Source organism: Xyrauchen texanus, chromosome 17, assembly GCF_025860055.1.
Source record: "Xyrauchen texanus isolate HMW12.3.18 chromosome 17, RBS_HiC_50CHRs, whole genome shotgun sequence".
NCBI lineage: Eukaryota > Metazoa > Chordata > Actinopteri > Cypriniformes > Catostomidae > Xyrauchen > Xyrauchen texanus.
Window position 1 is genome coordinate 22,202,114 of NC_068292.1, and position 18,973 is coordinate 22,221,086.

An 18,973-nucleotide genomic window follows, 5' to 3' on the forward strand; every position below is an offset into this window, starting at 1 on the left:
GTATATTTTACTTTATTCAGTCAATGGCCACTGTGAACAGGCTGGCCTGTCAATGCCTCAGGATGCCCCAGGATGAGCTGGAGGATGTGGCCGTGGAATAGGACATATGGGCTACTTTGCTTGGTCTTCTGCCACCATGATTCAGTTGCGGTTAACCTGTCGAAGCTGGATGGATGGATTGATTCAATCATGGACAGGGTTCCACATGTTTGAAATGAGTTTCCTTAAACTAAAATTACCATATAATTTCAACTTAAATACTTAAAGTAATAACCTAACTGAATCAAGAAAACCCAACAAGTAAACCCTTGTGCACAGAGACACAGAAAATTACACTTAATTTTAACATTTAGTCTATCTGTTAGGTCCCACGCAAAGCATGCTGAGAGCTAAATCCTCTGCCCAGTTTCAGTTAACCAAACAAAAAATATTAACGTTGTCCCAAAAGACATGCATTAAGCTGACAAGACACATTATTTTTGTTTAATCAACTCAGTTAACTTAAGTTCCCTTAGTTACATTATTATTATTCTTTTGAGTAAAATGAAAAAGGGAGGATTGAGTAAAACTGGTGGGAGTGAAAGTTTTTTTTATTCAGATTCAATGCAAATTCTCTTGAAGAGGAGTCTTTATGATATTATACATCACACAGCATGACTCACAGAAAGGATTCTTTATTGCAGCATATTTATTGCAGCATATAAACCATGACATAGCAAGGCCACATCGTGTCTGATTTAATGACATAAACATTTCACAACATTTACATCTTTTTTAGACTTGAAATAAACATTTAAGCACCTTGTAATATACAAATCTTCTTGCACCTTCTATTTCCAAATCAGACCTAGGGTCAGCTCAGTAAACTCCAGCCCAAAACACAACCTTAACAAAATGTAAAAGTTTTAAGGCAGTGTTAAAAACAGTATTTTCATGATGTCATAAGCATGCAATATGGTCAATATCTGTTGTTCTGTCAGCAAGACATTTTTAGGATGCTAATGTGTTAATGCGGTAACAGGCACATACACACAATTAAATCTGTTCACCAGCCACTATAGATGGCTGCACTTCAGGTGTTTGCAATTCAGATGATTCCCCAAAACTCCCTCCAAAAGCTTCCTGTACATTTGCTATTGAATTCTCCACCACTCCTCCTACAATGGCTGTAACAATGTTGAACATGTGGCCCGCCCCCTTTACACTTCTCCAGGTAAGTGTTCCTATCCCACAACCCACTGATGACACCTGCTGGCCCAATTCTGAGCCCAAAGCACACAGGTAATCCACCATCTGATTACAGACTGACCCAAGCACCATCTTGCCAACCCCCAAACCATTGCAAGCGGTGCCTGTCACGATACCCAGGGCATCCCACGCCAGTGTACCTGTGCCTACAAATCCATCCTGGAATGCCTGGAGCAGGCTGTTGGCTAATGGACTGAGGCAGGCATATAGTGTGCACACGCTCAGTTCCCCGGTCTGGTAGAGGGTGTTAAACACACACAAAACCCCAGATGACACTCCTGAGCCCAAGTTATTGACCAAAGTGAAACTGTCACCAGGCACAGAGGCTAGAACAGCCATATCTTCCTGTAGAATATATGTGAGTTGGGAGGGAAGGTTAGTGACCGTGTTAACGATGGGAGAGAAAGGGATGTACAGAAGAGAGATGGTGGACGACAGAATGTAAAGCAGAGCACTTCCAGTCTCGGAGTTCTCAGTCTCATTGCTGCTCTCCTGAAGATCCATCTGCGACTTCAAGGAAGATGTGTAGCTTTGGGCTTCATTGACAGACTGTGATGTTGTTTCCTCATTTTCTGGGTCTGATGTACCTGCATCCTGACTGTTGTGGTTCTCACTCTGTCCATCAGAACTGTGTGTTTTCATGCCATTTAGTTGCTCATTAAAGAGCAACATAAGCTCCTCTTCTCTCTGGCCACCTATCTCACCACAGCCTCCTGAAAACAGCCCTGAAATACCGATCAACTCCTCTAAAGCTTGAACGCTCACCGCCCTCACCATCCCCTCCTTCACTAGCCCAACACTGAAGCTGTCATGCCCATTTGAAGCAGCACAACACACTGCTGACCACAACACGTTCACCCCACACTCATTAAACTCTCCCACGCCACTCTGCACATACATTTCCCCACTTGTCTTTGAACATAGCGGTATGGCTGATCTACGTATCAGTCCTGCTGTCAGAGCATCCCACTTCAGGAAAGGGGAGTCTGAGGGAGTTTCTTCCGTTGTTCCTGTGTAAAGAGCTGGGATGGCCACAGGGGAATCTTCATTGATCTCTTCTTCTGCATCCTGCTGATGCATTTAAAAGAGACAAACAAAACTTTAAGGAATAGTTCAACCACAAATTAAAATTCTCTCATCATTTATCAACATCTTGTTTTTCCAAACCTGTGTGACTTCTTCCTTCCTTCTACACAAATGACACCCTTGTTAAGGGTGCTGTTTAGCGATTTTTCATGGAAAAGTATGCAAAAATGTTTCCTACTCCCTTAAAGATATGAATAAAATAAATGTCCTGAGATATGTGACAGCTGTAGACTTTGTAAATAGCAAACAAAAATGTGTCTGCAGACACTGACGACTTTATTGTCAATAATTTTGCACGTTCTCATTTCAAGTGGATCACTGAAGGCTATGATTCATAATGTTTGTCAGTCGAGGGCGCTATTGTGCCACTATTGAATTTGACAGCCACAGGAACAAACAATGCTGCTCTTTAGCTGGGTTTTGGTCGCAAAATAATATTTGGATTTTGTAATGAGGGGCGTGGTTAATTCAACGGCTTTGTCACGTTAAAGCTAGAACGCAAAAATTGCTTCCAGCACCTTTAAGCAGAATGTTAGCTTTTTCCACCATTTATTTTTATTCCATCCTTTTTCCAAGGAAAGTCAATGGTGACTGAGTGCCTAACATTTCCTTTTTTTGTTCCACAGAAGAATGTGTGTAAATGTGAGTAAATGGTTTTCATTTTGGATGAACTATCCCTTTAATTCTTCTGACGCAGGATACGTCATAACGACAGAGACAAAAATGGTCTTTATATTAGAGGTTTTTTAAAGACCAAGAATATTAGGATTAGGGCAGTGGTTGACAAATAAGAATGAGATATTTCTTTTGGGGTGTGACTTAATTAAACAACCATTTCCGAGTCTGTTTTGCCGTTTCAGTGAGCAACCCCATTAAATACAGCCAAATTGTCTTGTAAGAGTTATTCTGCATATTATAGATTTATTTCCATTCTACAGTGTTCTTTTGCATCTAATGTACTTCTACACGGCTATTATCAATGATCCGAGAAATAGAGTTTTTTTTTTTCTTCTCTTTCGCTTGACTTAATAATGCCCATGTGCATGTCAGCAGAAATTCTAAAAGATGCTGTTCAGCAAGAAATCTTTCATCCAATTTCAGACATTAATAACCTATGTATATACTCATTAAATCATTATCTGTGCACCATGTGGTTACAATGAATAACATTTAAGGGATAGTTCACTAAAAAATACAATTATGTCATCAGCTACTCACCGTCATGTAGGTCCAAACAAATTAGTTTCTATCCAACATGGAACACAAAAAGGATGACAGCCTCAGTCACCATTCACTTTCATGGTATGGACATGCAATGACGGTGAATGGTGAAATGAGAAATCTCTTTCTGACTTCCAAAAGAAAGTGACTGAAAAAGAGAATAACAGGAAGACTTGCCTCACCTTACTGTGCTCTCCTCTGCCCCATCCATTAGTCAGGCTGAGTTGAAGGGCTGTATAAACGACAGACTGGCAGTTGGTGTTATAGAGTGATGCAAAAGGCCGTCCGGTCAGATGTTTGTGACACTTCTGCTCCAAACCCAAATCAGACAATGATTGTGGAGGTGTGCTTTTGAAAAAGCACTCTTGACACTGGAAGAACCCGGGATCAAGGACTGTGTGTGTACTTGCCCTTGCTAAAAGAGCATGAAATAGCACTCCAGACACACACAGTACAAGTTTAGGCAAAGCAAACAGCATGGCCAAAACCCTTGATACAGCAAACGGAGACTGCAGCACACAAAACAAGACCCTGCTAGACTGTTCCTCTCTCCCTCTCTCTTCAACTATGCAGAATAAGTCTGGGCACAATGCAACCTTCTTCATCCCTCCTCCTTTCACACTCACTCTCTCCTCCACCCATCCCTCTCTTTCTAAATTACATTCGACTACACCTCGTCTTAGTATTGCTATAATGTTCACAAACCAGTACACACACCTCTCACACACCTTAACACTACCTGTATGTCCGCATTCCCAAACATATGCACATACAAACACACATGACCATTCTTTGCAGGCCCTGTTCTTTTTTTTTTTTATACCCAAGAGAACATTCTGACACAGTGTGCATGGCAAATAGAGATGTTCAGTCATAAATGGGGAATTCTAGATGGTAAGACTCTTTGGGCTGGTGAGCAATAACCAACTGTATGTACAGCACAACAGTATCTGTAATAACTGAACAAATAAAATGCTTGAATAACAACATCACAGAAGAAGGTTAGATTTAAAATTTGTATTTAATACTTTATAAACAGGTCATTAAAAAGGTCTTTGAAACAAAAACTATTAAATGTTTTGATTGCAGTCCCATTTGGCACCTGTGTGAAGAAAATAGGACAAAAATTACTTGTTAAAAGAGAACTTTTCTTTTTTATTACAGTTCAAAGCTTTGTGAGTATACATATTTGTTTTTACATTTTGGGAAATATCATTATGTATTGTATTTTCAGTTTGTGTGCGAGTGTGTGTGCATGTTTCATAATCACAAAGCAACATGTCTCAACTGGTATTTATGTGCTTGGGGGAAATATGGGTGTGGCTCTTCATTCTGCTTCCCCCACTCTCTCTCTTTCCTCCTGTCTTGTTTTCTAAATAATGTTAGGTGAGCTCCACCACTCTAAATTTACTGCACACACTTGCATTTACAGATGTACTGCAGCTCAGAAGTCTTTAAAGAATGTAACTATCCAGTATCTATGATGAGTCAGGTGTTTTTAGGTAACTCAATCTGTTACACAACCAAATGTCTCATAAAACACAGATCCAGCAACCTGTGTGTGTGTGTGTGTGTGTGTGTGTGTCATCTAGTTTGCAAGATCTCTACATCAGGCAATAACAGATTCATTCTGATATAACAGATCATGTAGGAACTATAAAAGCTGATATAGACACCTTCGCCTTCACCCTCACTCATTCGGTATGTCAATGACCAGCTCTGCCTCGTCCCCCTCTCCTCTCTCCTCCTCTCCTATGTCACTCTCTCCCTCGCTGTCTCCCTCTTCACCAGCTGCATCTTCACTCAGCATCTGCTGTGGGACCCAGCTGAATGGTCCACTCGCACCTCCAGATGCATCACTGCCTGCAGGGTAATTAGAGGTCAGTGGGCTAACCACCTGAATAAAGCAAGAGGGAGAAAAGATAGATTAGATATTAGGGAGACTGCATGTCAAATGTAACTAATAGTTATATAGAAATATTCTGTAACTGCAAGACTGATTAAAGGAATAATTTACCCCAAATTCTTTCATTATTGACATGTCATTCCAAACTACTTTTTTAGTTATTTGTTACATGGAATAAAAAGCTAAATTTTTAAAGAATCATCACTCAGCACTTTTCCATACAACATCAGATCATGCCTGTCAGGCTCCAAAATGAGCAAAAAAATCCCAACCAATTCAATATATAAGAAAATAGCGTGTGCTATATTCTGCATCTCTTAACATTTTCCGTTGTAGTTCTTAAATCTCATATGTATCTGTTGTAATTGTTTAACATTTGGCAACTGGATGAAATGCATCTAAAAATATCTGAATGGACACCTACACAAAAAAGATTTGACAACTTAAGTCGAGGGCAAGATTTTCAGTGCAAAATTATTTAAATATAGTGCGCGCCAAACACGCTACTTCTATTGCATTTTGATCACTATGAGCTGTCGTTGTTAAGAAAAGATCTATGTTAAGAAAAAAATTATCCTTTTGTGTCCCACTTAAAGGAATAGCTCATATAAAAATGAAAATAGCTCTATAGGACCATGCAAAGCAAATGAACGGTGACCAAAACCTTCAAGCTCCAGAAAGCACTTAGACAGCATAAAAATATTCCATAAGCCTCCAGTGGTTTAATCAATGTCTTCTGCAGCAATCTAATTAGTTTGGGTGAGAACAGACAAAAAAAATGTGTCTCCTTTTTCACTGTACATCTTGCCATTGCAGTCTCTAGGCAGGATCATGATTACAAACTCAAATACACTTCCTAGTGCTTGATGCATGTGCAGAGCATAAAAGCATTATCGAACTTGAAATCATGATCACCGAGCAGACTGCTGATGTCAAGATTTATAATGTAAAAGGAGATACTTTTTTTTGTCTGTTCTCACCCAAAACTGATTCGATCACTTCAGAAGACATTGATTAAACCACTGGAGCCTTGTGGATTACTTTTATGCTGTCTTTATGTGCTTTCTGGAGCTTCAAATTATTGGTCACCATTCATTTGCATTGTATAGATCTACAGAGCTGAGATATTCTCCTAAAAATCTTTATGGTCTGCACAAGAAAAAGTCATTCACATCTGGGATGGCATGAGGGTGAGTAAATCATGAGAGAATTTTTATTTTTGGGCGAACTATCCCTTTAAATAAAAATAACAGCATACAGTTTTGGAACAAATTAGGGCGAGTAAATAATGACAATGTTTACGTTTGGGAGAACTTTTACTTTAAATAATATGAAAGAAATCAAAGGTGTTGTGTACTTATAGCGATAGTGTGAATCTAGGCCTCTATGTTGCGCTCTCACCTTCCCTGAACAGTCTTTCCTGTGTTTTTCCAGTTTTGTTTTTCTCTCTCTCTTCACTCGCTCAGCAGAGGGAGCCAAATACTCAGGAGGGAAGGGTAACTGCTCAGCCCACAATCAAACCCACCAAACAATAACATCCAATCCCACACTCAGAGTGCCCCCAGTAATGTGTGTTTGTTGAAGTCCACATAAATCAGGTGAAGTGATAAAAAGACAAAAAAAAAGAGAGAGAAAAAAATGAATAGAATGGAAAGAAACTTAAAACCATGAAAGCAGCATGTATGAGATTCATGGAGGCATTATGGAGGTGTGATTTACTCACAGTGTTAATGTACTGTGCAGGAGCAGATGACTGGAGAGGAACCGCACAAGAATGAGACAGGAGCGAGAGATGAGGGGAAGAAGAAGAGATGGGAGGAACTCCAGGACTTCTCCTCCTAAATGACAGATCAATACACACTTATTGGTTATAAAGATAAAAATATGCAGCAGCAGCAGCAGTGTTTGCATGATACTCATTAGCTTAATAGCATTTGAGAAAGAATGGTGAGCATGTGCAAATGTCACAATGCCAAAATGTGGGAATTAAAAACAATTCAAAAGGGAATTTTCAATCAAATGTTTTTTTCCCAAAAACATTTAAAGGGCAGATTAATCTAAACCTTTAATTAAAGGTACAATTAAATAATTAAACATCTTTGTATTTTTATGAGTCTACAATGTGCAAAAACCTACACATTGTAGACTCACTTCTTCACAGTTTCGCTGTCTTTGTCTCTCTCTCCTTCACTGTCTGAGGAAACGGTGGCATCGGAATCTGAGGGAAGAAAACACAGAGCACTGTCAAAACACTGGACAACAGACAACATCACGAAAACAGAGTGATTCTCTCACTTTCATTAGAGACCTACCAGAAGACTCTTCATCCACCCTTTCATACTGCAGCAGCCTGTCCAACAGAAAACTGAGACACACACCACAAATGAGGCATTTAATCAAGTGCAATCTGTGGGTCAATATAAAACAAAGATAAAGCATTTAATTTACAGCAAGACTACAGTTTGTACCTTTTGTCTCTTGAAACTTTAAGTAGTTTTCTCTGAGCTCTTCGCAGTTCCTCCTGAAAACACTCCTGCTCCTGAAGAGAATATCGGAGAAGGTTAACAACAATGCTAATAAAAAAACACAGAGACAGAGGAAAAAATAAAACACTCACATATAGCAGAAACTTCAACTTGCGTTTAAGATTCTTGTATTTTCTCTTATATTCCACCTCAACTTCTGCTTGACAATTCATTTTGAATTCTTACTAGAATAGTAACGATTTCAGACTGTCTGAATACATCCAAACTTGAACAAAGAATGCGAAACAAATGTACAAATCTATGATAATAGATTATAATAACCACGAATCACACACATTCAGTCACACGGTTGAATAAGCCGCTCGCGGTTTACCGTAGATAGCGGAAGGGGCGGAGTTATAGGCACCGACGGTGATCAGGCAAAACAATTGTAAATAATGGAGAATAAATCAACTAGTGAAACTTCTGTGAAGACAGTACCTTAGAAAGGTGAGTTAAATGCATTACCATCATACCATGCTGTGTGAAAATGTATATTATTGAGATATAAGTGTTGAACTGAGGGTGAATATCTCGCTAAAGCTAGCGTCAACTCAACGCTTGGGTTTGAAACGTCACTTCCGTCAGCTGTTAAACGGGGAACGCTTCCTTGTAGAAAACCCGTTAAGTGTTCCATTTGGGATAATACTACACTTTGAAAATTCATACACTTCATGTATATGTTGTTAGTGCATAGTATATAGTGTGTTGTTTGGATCATAGGTTCTTTGTTTACTTCCGCTTTCAACATTCGATACACCGGAAAAGGGGGGTTGTAGTTTTTTTTTCTTTTTTTTTTTTAATTAACAGAACATAGTATACAACATTATATAAATATATACAGAAAATACCAGAGTGTACAAAATGTTAATTCCTTAATCAAAAGATAACCAAAAAATACTACAATATACAAACAGGTGCTGTAGTTCTTGATATCCAGGAGAAAATGAATGAAATTTGGCTTAGACCCTGACCATTTCTTTTTATGTATGTGGAACTTCCCCAAAATAATAAAAAGTTGCACAAGAAAAATAAAGTTATTATTATTATTTTCATTGGAATAATATATACATATATCAAAATTATTTAGTTTGAATATAGTTTTGGTTTTCCTTCTAATAAAATTTTCCATATCCACCCAAAACATTTAGAGTATATACAATTATAAAAAAGATGTACAGTAGATTCTTTTTCAGTTGAGCAAAAATCACAGGAATAATCAATATCTAAATTAAATCTCTCTAATACACCTTTAGCTGGATATATACCATGCAAAACTTTAAATGTAACCTCTTTTACTTTATTATTTAAACAATATTTTTCACAAATATTCCAAGCTTTAGTCCAGTTTATATGTCTAAATACATTGTTCCACAATTAACTTTTATGAGTAGCTGTTTCACCTATTAAAATATTCCTAATATGTTTATTGGTACAATGGTGTTTAAGGATATCAATATCTCCTATAAACATGCTGTCTTTAACATATATTGTCTCAGAAACATCACTTCCACAAGCTCTTACAAAATGTGTAACCTGTATGGCGTCAAACACAACAGTATACTCTTTTGGTGTAACTGGAAACCCAAATTTATCCAAGAATTCACTATAAGTTAACAAATTACCATTTTAATTTAAAAGTTGTCTAACTAACACAATATTATTTTCATACCAGCTTTTATAGAAGAGAGATCTATTTTTATATTGAATACTTCTATTATTCCAAATAATATATTTATTTGGGGAAATATTGTGCTTAAACACCAGCATCCAAGCTAATAAAGCTTGTTTGTGAAATGTAGCTAATTTCACAGGTAGTTTTTCAATTTTATAATCAGATCTCAACAATAGATCTATGCCACCCAACATATCAAACACATACTTTGGAAATGTGTACCACATGCTGTCCTTTTCTTTCATTAATATAATTAACCAATTAACCTTAAATGTATTATTCAATGTTTCAAAGGTAAGCACAGATAACCCACCTTTACTCTTTTGCTTACATAAAATGTCCTTTCTCAAATAATGTTGTCTGTTTCTCCATGGTTGTAGTTATGGTTTTACTTTCACTAAGTTCACTGTATTACGTGAGTATGTGGAATGGATTTCTTTCTGAGCTGTTGGATCTATAGCCTACATACAAATAAAACTGAAAATATGAAATATGAAAAAAATGAAAATAATGATATATTCTATAATTAATATATAATATAATTATATATAATTTATTGCATAAAAATGAACGGAATAATGTAACAAAATACACTTTTTTTATATAATAATGTTTTTTATATCGTGTAGAAATATAACATTTTTAAAGCATATTTTTTGTGACTGAAAAATTATTATTATTATTAATTATTTTATGGCAATATTTTTCTAAATTGACAAGTAGGCAAAATATGGCCCCTTTAATAAGTATTAAATAAAAAAGTAATAAGGATTGATATGTTAATTCATTAATAAAAATACTGTTTAATTTATTTTAAAAAAGTTAAACAATAGTCGCATGTATCAAAAGAAAAAATGCAATTATGTAAGAAATCAATCAAAATTTTGTTTATTTTACAAACATTTTATCTAATAAATAAAAAATCTTCACTAAATAATTGAAAAAAAAAAAAAAGAAGAAGAGAAAAGAAAGATTATCATAGTCTATGGGGCCAAAAGTAATATGTTATTTTCTTTGAGGTGGAGACTACAGTTTTTAAAGAATCCCATAGCTGCGTTGTATGTGTGATGTTTATGACTGTATGTTTATCCTCTTTTACTGAGTCTGCATTTTGGTCCCACCAGTCGGACACACAGGACAGATCCATGAATAAAATATTGCCCTAGCCTAACTAAGCTGAGAGAAAGAGAGAGAGAGAGAGAGAGAGAGAGAGAGAGAGAGAGAGAGAGAGAGAGGTGACTTTTTCCACAAAGGATTTGTTCTTGTCATAGCACTGCCCTCACAGAATAAAAATGTGAAAAATCTTTGCCACACAGACACGCTCTTCATGAAATATAATCCTCCCTCTGTTTGCATATACAACATGGGTCCACACTCTCACTTTCTCTCCTATGCTTTCTCATTTGTGCATATATACACTTACATTTGTGACAGACCCCTAACAGTGAAACACAAACCCCACACCCCCCTTCTATCTGTCTTTCTCCCTGTAATAGTCTGCCTCTGTTTCCTGGCATTAGCTCTTGTTGCAGACAGAAATAGCATGCTCTTGCCTCATTCCCATAATACAGTGCTGGGAGACAGCTATGAACCCCACAATACCCCCTTCTGCTATTCTTCTACTGTTTTGACACCTTCAAATGTGAAGGCAAATCCTCTTGGTCTCATGCCATCGGTGATACTTATTTAAAAAATAATATTGTTTATTGTAGATTAGACTTATGTGATGTTTACCTCAAGTCTGTGTAATTTTTCACCCTGACCAATTATATATCTTTCACCCTCGTTTGATGTATTCTGCTCATATTGCCTTTGTCCCTCCTCTCTCTCTCTCGCTCTCTCCCTTTCTGACAGACACTGATCACTCAGCTTAATTTAACCCCTCTCTCATGTCTGAGATCCCAGATTTCTGCCTCGGTCTGCTTTGACAAGGAATACTGGAATGCACACAAATAATATGAAGGACACAAAGAACAACTTTAACATCTCTCTTCTCTGTGACCAAAAGGTAAGAATGAAATTTCACCTGGATATATAAGCTATGACAATTATGACAAAAATATACAGTGTGAATTGCACATGCATTGCTTTATTTATGGAAGGATAACATGTTAATTTGACTCTTTAAGACATTTTTTTTAAACCTTTAAAGATGTTAAATAATTAGAGATTAAGGTTAAGGTTTGGGTTAATGCACAAATATAATATAATTAATGTACTTAAGATTTGTCATCTTGCAAAGTGGCTTTGTATCTGTTTTTATGTTTCAGGAGAAGCTCATTCAAGCAATTAAAAAGATTAAACATGAAATTGATGAATGCCATGAAGCTGAAAAGGACACCTTTGTGGAAGCACTGGAGGTTGAGGTACTGGGTTGTTTACTTGTGTAATATGAGTGACGAAGTGAGTATAAATAGTCTTTCCTTCACAAAACCATTTATTGGCTCAAATGAAAAGAAAAGTCACACTTAAATGTACAGTCAGATGGTCATTGTTCAAAATAAAGCCTAACATGGTGGTCAGGTTTGTTCAGCTTATTACATGGCTACTTGGTAGCCTACATAATGATTTGAAAATGTGATTTATGTTTCAATTATTTTAGTTTGCAAGAAGAAATGGTTTGATTTATACAGTTATATAGTTTGCCGTTCATCAATTATATTTTGCATTATGAAAATTAAGCCTTTTTTGCATTGTGACATTATTTTCAAGACACTTTAAGCACATTTTACCCACAATTTTCATTATGTAACTCGTCCAGACATTTTAATTTTACTATTCCCATTGTTTACAATGAAGATTTTTTTTTACTGTATTCAGCGATGGACTGGCCATCGGGAGCACCAGAACATTTCCCAGTGTGTCATTGAGTAGTGAGCCGGTCATTTGAGTGGGCTGATGTGACTAAATAGTCACATGTTTTGCCCCACTATTATTTATTAAGTGCCGCCATTTACTGCTGCACATTGGAAACACCAAATACTCCAAAAGTGTGTTGAAAGGGCAACATAAGAGCACCCTTTTCATATGGGCAACAAAGGAGAATTTAACAAAAGCTTGGACCAGGCCATTTTATTTACAGGTTTCGTTAGAATCACCCCATTACAAAAAACATTTGACTGCTGAATGCCGCAATGAGCCATTGAGAATCAAGTGTTCCAGAAATCTTGGAGTGAGATTGACATCTAAAAATCAAAACTTTAGAATATGTTATGTGGCCACCTCATGAACAATAATTATGTTTGTCACAAGATCTGGTCACAAGAAGGATTACGTCATTAATGTCTCTCTCTTCCTCTGCTATTTCTCACAGAACAGATTTGAAGAGATAGAGCGTGAAATCCAAACAGAGTTCCGGAACCTTCATCGCTTCCTGGATGAGGAGGAGGAGATGGACCTGGAACGATTGAGGAAAGAAAGGGACAAACGAATGAAGATCTTAAAAGAGAGAGAGAAGAAGATTGCCATGCAGGGTAGAGATCTTGAGAGAGCCATCGAGACATTAAACTGCAAACTGAGGGAAGATGACAGTCCCAAACTTCTGAAGGTGGATTGCCATTTTAAGTTTTTTGATGTGACAGATTAGGTAGTGAAAGTCTTTATCTTTAAGCTTTTATTTGAGTTGGAGAGGTATGGTTGAGCCCTGCACTTGCCTTAGACCTTATCCTGTATGGATTATTAAATTTATTTAAGGTGAATTTAATTAATAATTAATTGTAAAGGTTTTAGCTGTTTGTGGTATTCTGCCTAAACTGCCACAGCCTGTGCATTTAAATGTGTTATTATAGCTTGATGACATATACTTTGACCGCATTACATATTTAACACGACAGGATTACAGTAGTTCACCCAAAGAGCATGCTAGATGCCACCTGACACTATTCAGTGCACTTTCAAAGTGCCTTAACAATCACATGATTGAATAAGCATCTGAGGAATCTGTGGAGATGACTGCTGTGTCCAGGCAGTAAAACATGACTTGAATGTGAAGGATCATATTCTAAACACTATATTTTTATCCATCTAGGAAATCAAAGAGCTTCTGAAAAGGCAAGTGACTACCACTAAATTTTATTCTTTCTCTTTTGGTTGTCATTCACTGATAATCAACACCATTTCTGCCATTTTGTTTTTCGTTGTCTTGATATCTGCTAATCACCCATCTATCGGTTTTCATAATATTAATTTGCCTTGTTTCTCTTTATTAGATGTGAGGTAAATTTCATCTGTCCTGCCCCAGTAGAGAGTGATATCTGCTCTAGTCAGTTTGTGGGACCCATTCAGTACAGGATCTGGAAACACATGAAAACATCTCTCTACCCAAGTACTGAAATTCTAAATATTTGTATTACCCCCACCCAAGTGCTAAAATACTATTTAAAAATGTCTCTATAATACAAACGTTGTAGATCTTTCCATTTATGGATAGTTTGTAATATACATTTTAAATTTGCGCTCAGTCATTTTTGGTTTATGTTGTGCTGGCCAATATTGTATTGAACTTTAGTCATGGTAGATGCTATATTTAAGTTCATGCAATTTGGGGGTGGGTGGGTATCTCAGCGAGTAAAGACACTGACTACCACCCCTGGAGTCACGAGTTCAATTCCAGGGCATGCTGAGTGACTCCACCCAGGTCTCCTAAGCAAACAAATTGGCCCGGCTGCTAGGGAGGGTAGCGTCACATAGGTACCCGCCTCTTGGTCACTATAATGTGCTTCTCACTCTCGGTGGGGCGCGTGGTGAGATGTGCATGGATGCTGATGAGAATAGCGTGAAGCCTCCACATATGCTCTGTTCACGCGTTCAACAAGCCACATGATAAGATGCACGGATTGAGTCTCAGACGCGAAGGCAACTGAGATTCATCTTCAGCCACCCGGATTGAGATGAGGACTTAGAGTGCATTGGGAATTTGGCATTCCAAATTGGGGGGAATAGGGGCGAGACATTTTTTTTTTGTAAAAAGTTAATTAAAATTAAGCTGTGTCATTGAGTCTATTTAATGGGTTGTACTGTTGTGTACATTTGTGTCAGTCATTAAGCCAACAACACAATGAAAATATTTCTTACCAAAAAAATATCCGATGGACAAAAAATTTGTTGAAAAGTTAACCATTACATCTAGTTTATTTTTATTTTTTATTTTTTTTAAAACAGCTTTCTGAAAACTGAAAAATGTACACACCTCAGCTTTGAGACTGTAAATGTATCTCTCGCAACCAAGTTTTTATTTGCGTTAAATATATGTTGTCGAACCTGACTAAGGACCACAGTGACACCTAGAGGCATGGAAGGAGAAACACACAGAAGCAACAGATTTCAGTTACCGATGCCATTTGTAGAAAAGCATTATTCGCAGTCAGCCATGTTTAAATTAATCTGTGAGAAAAAGTGTCAGATAATAGAGGGATTACCAAGATAAAATGAGTAGTATTCGCCTGCTCACATTGTCAGCACATGCTCCTGCCAGTGACCAAACTATGAGAGTATCACAAAGCAGTTGTTGTGCGTATATGTCAAATTAATTCATATTCTCTCGATGTCAAAAGAGTTTACTTTGAAAGGCTGAGTGCTCGACCGTGTGTGAGATGACCCAGAACATGGCAAAAAGAGCCTTTCAGTGTAAAACTTTTTCTATTAAGGAAAACAAATGAGAGCACTTTTAATTTATTGTACTACATATCACTGATTAAGCTGATTTAAATAAATTCTTAAGAAGTTTGTCTTTTACCCCCTTTTCAAACAGACATATCTGCCTTGACTTTTGACCCTGAAACGGCACATCCCCTGTTGACCCTATCTGCTGATAGGACTACTGTGTTTATTGAGGAGGACAAGGAGGTGCCTGAGGAGAACCCAGCGGAGAGAAACCCAAAGCGCTTCCACTACTACTATTGTGTGATGGGGTCTGAGGGTTTCACTCATGGCTGCCATTACTGGGAGGTGGAAGTTAAGGGCAAAACCTCCTGGCGAGTGGGCGTGGCCAGAGCAGATGTGCATCGTGGGGAGATGACCTCCTCCTCCACGTTAAACGGACTGTGGACACTGTCCCTTAAAAATGGCTTGATCACAGCCTGCACGCACCCAAAGCCCACACAGGTGCGCTCGTCCACCCATCTCATCCGCATCGGCATCTTCCTGGACTGTGAAAAAGAGGAGGTGTCATTCCACAATGCTGTCACCATGATGCCACTCTTCTCCTTCTACATGGGAACTGTTCTAGTGCCACTCTATCCATTCTACAACCCATGTGACACAGATGAAGGAAAGAACTGTGCCCCTCTATCCATCTTTCATCCATCATTCTAAGAAAATTGCATAGTTGATGGATGTTTGGTTTTTCCCCCTACTGCTAACTCAGCTTTATCTTTGTTGTGCTAAAGTTATAATCCATATAGTATCACATCAAACCTTGTATGTCTTAAACATTTTAAGACATACAAGGAGAATTAAAGCTAGAGAGCAGTTTTTGCTGTCAATCAACTATTTACAGGTACAATAAACTAGGACTTCAAAACTTTTTTGACAGCTGAACCCCTATGACCTTAATAATTAACTTGTAGCAGCCCCTTAGATTTTGAGTAATGCTAATCTTTTATTAATTGTAATAAATTTTACAATGATTTTACGTGTTACGGTGTTGTGTGTAAATAATTAAACAACTTATTTTTGATAAGATCAGTTTTATGTTTGTAAATTTCTGTTTTAAAAACTATAAATTTTTATTCCAATTAATCCGGCTTTCATCCAGATCAAACTGTGAATTTGGTGACAGGAGGTCTACTGCTGAAATCGGTCTGTGCTTACCGAAATTCGAACCACTGTTCCCAGTGACCAAATCTATTAGTGTTGTTGAGTTGAAACGCCCATAGGGTGGCGCCAAAAGCGAGCCGTATTTTAATTTTTTTTTTTTTTTATCAGAAATGCATATGTTATAAACCTTAAACCCAAACCCCAACCATAAATCTAACCATCAGTGGAGTAAATATGTTATTTTAGTGTGAAAATGCAACCTCAGAATCGTAAATTTGATTACTTCCTGGTCTCAGATTGAACGCAATAACTACCTGGTTTCTATGGGATACTGATGATTCTGAGATTTAGTCTGGCCATGACAAAAGGAGAACATTTTTTAATTGTAGCAAAAATGTCTGATGGGAGATGGTGCTTGGGAATAATTCAGCAGAATGGGGCAGATTTCAAGGTACATGAACATTCCGAAGCAGCATGTCGATTTCCTGTGTTATCATATTGCTTCGTAACCATCTCACAAACCCCTTGCAGCTCCATCTTTCACGAACCCCTAGGGATTTGCAAAACCTTGTGTGGGAAGCTGACTGTGTGACTTGCTCTAGTCAGCTTGTAGAGCAAAATTCAGTACACAATCTGGAAACAAATGTTCCCTTTACAAAAGGCTTCACTTTGATGTTGCGCTGCTAAGCGCTACGGGGGGAACAGCTTTCGCTGTGAGCCGAGCTGAAATAATATGTGGAACACGTCAATGAACATTGACCGGAATTTATAGCCTCAGTTGATGTAATCATTAGATGCACCTGAGGCCAGGCTATAAATGGATACGTCACCGGGTGTCGTCAAAAACTCTTTTTTCAGAGCGATTCTGTTTCTGTGTGTTTCACACACCCTGTCAAAACTTTCTTTCCTCTGTTAGGAGATAGAATCAGTTAGGCAGTGTGCAGTGAATGTTGTTCTATTTTTCTCTTCTGTTTAGAAAATATTATATATTTAAAAAAAATAATATATATATATATATATATATATATATATATATATATATATATATATATATATATATATATATATATATATATATATATATATATATATATATATATATATATATATATATATAAAATATATATATATATTTTCTTCCGTGTTAACATACCCTCGACGCCATTATATTCGACTATCGTGGGTGCTGAGGCACGGGGGTATTCAGTGATGCCGCCGGTCGAAGAGACGCTTGAGGGCTATCTCTGCCGGGCTCGGCATCGTCACTTAAGAAGCCCTCTCTCCCCTCAAAGCCTTGTAGGACAACCTCCACTTTAGTGGGAAGGGCTTATCAAGCAGCAGGTCAGGCTGGTGCTGCTCTGCACACTATGCTGTTTTTCAGGCGTACCAGGCTGACCTCCTGGACGACCTGAGTGTGGGTTCTGCGCTTGACAAGCAAGCCTCAGACCCACCTCGGTCCTGACTGAAGGGAGGCTCAAAAGCAAAGCGTGGCGAGTCGTGCTCCTACTCCCAGGGATTGGGGACAGTCTCACGCCCTCGCCAGCCCCCGAAGCAAGACCTCAGGACTATAAATTCTAGTAAGAGAAAACCCTGACGGTCTTGCGCCTAGATTAGGGGTAGCTCCCTTGGGACGGGCGCGTGCTTCACTTCACCCCTCCCGGTACCCCCTCGAAGCCCCTCCATTCCCGCCACCTCTTGGTGTTTCGGGTTGCAGAGGCTTCGTCAAAATCGGGTGTTTTCGCTGTTCCTGCATTTTATTCAGGACGCTAAACACCCGACAACCCTCAACAGGAAGTGTTAAAATATAATACCCATCTCAGAGATCCTGGCAGTGTGGAAACTTCTGCCGGATATATTCTTTTCTGTGGGTCTTATAAGGGCGTCAGGATTGAATTCTCTCGCCGCTTTCCGTGTTTCAACGGCGTGTTCTCACTATCAGAACCGGATTTCTTTTTGTAAAAAAAAAAAAAAAAACTCAATCTCCTGGTTAAAGGGGCCATGGTATGTGTTCCCCTTCCAGAGAGAGAGTTAGGTTATTACACTAAATACTTCCCGCTTCCCATGGAGGGTGAGGGGTGGCGTCTGGCTTAGATCTTAAAGCTTGAACTACCCGTGGGTGTTCAAGTCCAAGATGATGCCTGTCAAGACGGTTGTGTCTCAAGCCCTACAACTCGCTTGGCTGGTCACCATCGAACTTATGACGCACTTCTATACTTCATTTAGAAGTTCTGCCACAACATGGAAAGTTCCTGAGGTTCACTTCCGGGGCAAAGTCTTCCAGGGTCAGGTTCTTTCACTCAGCCTAGCCCTTTTACCCAGCACATTCACAATGCATGATGTAGCTGGCTCCTTGCGACTCGGGGCATCTGCATTCTGAATTACGTAGACGACTGGCTGATCCTAGCGCAGTTCCAGGAACTGGCAGTTCAGCACAGGGACATCGCCTTAGCTCATCTGTTTCTCTGGGGTTGAGGCTCAACGCCAAGAAAAGCGTCCTCTCTCCCACTCAGAACACTGTCTATCGGGCATCGTGATGGAGTTCAATCTCAATGCGGG

At 38.3% G+C, this 18,973-nt stretch overlaps 3 protein-coding genes across 8 annotated transcripts; 1 reads left to right on the plus strand and 2 right to left on the minus strand.

Annotated features, from left to right (window-relative positions):
* Positions 1–578: 578 nt before the first annotated feature.
* On the minus strand, positions 579–4,185 carry LOC127658044 (uncharacterized). 2 transcript variants are annotated; one of them, XM_052147121.1, is made up of 2 exons: positions 3,738–4,185; positions 579–2,316 (listed from the first exon to the last, which is right to left on the minus strand). In XM_052147121.1, the coding sequence occupies exons 1-2, from the start codon at positions 4,158–4,160 to the stop codon at positions 1,036–1,038; spliced, it is 1,704 nt and encodes a 567-aa protein (XP_052003081.1). In that variant the 5' UTR covers positions 4,161–4,185; the 3' UTR covers positions 579–1,035. The 2 variants fall into 2 exon arrangements, with proteins under 2 accessions (XP_052003081.1, XP_052003080.1); XM_052147120.1 differs by having other exon boundaries at positions 579–2,319.
* Positions 4,186–4,591: 406 nt separating this feature from the next.
* Positions 4,592–8,550, minus strand: LOC127658154 (INO80 complex subunit E-like). 3 transcript variants are annotated; one of them, XM_052147282.1, is made up of 8 exons: positions 8,079–8,212; positions 7,930–8,000; positions 7,774–7,826; positions 7,613–7,679; positions 7,185–7,299; positions 6,863–6,961; positions 5,232–5,452; positions 4,592–4,657 (listed from the first exon to the last, which is right to left on the minus strand). In XM_052147282.1, the coding sequence occupies exons 1-7, from the start codon at positions 8,157–8,159 to the stop codon at positions 5,246–5,248; spliced, it is 693 nt and encodes a 230-aa protein (XP_052003242.1). In that variant the 5' UTR covers positions 8,160–8,212; the 3' UTR covers positions 4,592–4,657; positions 5,232–5,245. The 3 variants fall into 3 exon arrangements, with proteins under 3 accessions (XP_052003242.1, XP_052003244.1, XP_052003243.1); XM_052147284.1 differs by lacking the exons at positions 4,592–4,657; positions 8,079–8,212 and adding an exon at positions 8,463–8,550 and having other exon boundaries at positions 4,763–5,452; XM_052147283.1 differs by lacking the exons at positions 4,592–4,657; positions 8,079–8,212 and adding an exon at positions 8,428–8,503 and having other exon boundaries at positions 4,763–5,452.
* LOC127658153 (zinc-binding protein A33-like) lies at positions 8,347–17,132 on the plus strand. Of its 3 annotated transcripts, none has more exons than XM_052147279.1 (7): positions 8,347–8,436; positions 11,516–11,669; positions 11,932–12,027; positions 12,975–13,208; positions 13,689–13,711; positions 13,870–13,985; positions 15,411–17,132. In XM_052147279.1, exons 2-7 carry the CDS (start codon positions 11,604–11,606, stop codon positions 15,971–15,973), a joined length of 1,098 nt encoding a protein of 365 aa, XP_052003239.1. In that variant the 5' UTR covers positions 8,347–8,436; positions 11,516–11,603; the 3' UTR covers positions 15,974–17,132. The 3 variants fall into 3 exon arrangements, with proteins under 3 accessions (XP_052003239.1, XP_052003241.1, XP_052003240.1); XM_052147281.1 differs by having other exon boundaries at positions 12,980–13,208; XM_052147280.1 differs by lacking the exon at positions 8,347–8,436 and adding an exon at positions 11,296–11,336.
* Positions 17,133–18,973: the final 1,841 nt, after the last annotated feature.

Excerpts from the sequence above, each read along its gene's own strand:
- LOC127658044 (XM_052147120.1), bottom strand. The coding sequence starts at position 4,160 with ATGAAGAAGGTTGCATTGTGCCCAGACTTATTCTGCATAGTTGAAGAG. Across the intron at positions 2,320-3,737 it reads GCAGAGGAGAGCACAGTAAG|CAGGATGCAGAAGAAGAGAT; the intron begins GTGAGGCAAGTC and ends TAAATGCATCAG.
- LOC127658154 (XM_052147282.1), bottom strand. The coding sequence starts at position 8,159 with ATGAATTGTCAAGCAGAAGTTGAGGTGGAATATAAGAGAAAATACAAG. Across the intron at positions 7,300-7,612 it reads GACAGCGAAACTGTGAAGAA|GAGGAGAAGTCCTGGAGTTC; the intron begins GTGAGTCTACAA and ends TCTGTCATTTAG. Across the intron at positions 5,453-6,862 it reads GGAAAGACTGTTCAGGGAAG|GTGGTTAGCCCACTGACCTC; the intron begins GTGAGAGCGCAA and ends TGCTTTATTCAG.
- LOC127658153 (XM_052147279.1), top strand. The coding sequence starts at position 11,604 with ATGCACACAAATAATATGAAGGACACAAAGAACAACTTTAACATCTCT. Across the intron at positions 11,670-11,931 it reads CTCTTCTCTGTGACCAAAAG|GAGAAGCTCATTCAAGCAAT; the intron begins GTAAGAATGAAA and ends TTTATGTTTCAG. Across the intron at positions 12,028-12,974 it reads TGGAAGCACTGGAGGTTGAG|AACAGATTTGAAGAGATAGA; the intron begins GTACTGGGTTGT and ends TATTTCTCACAG.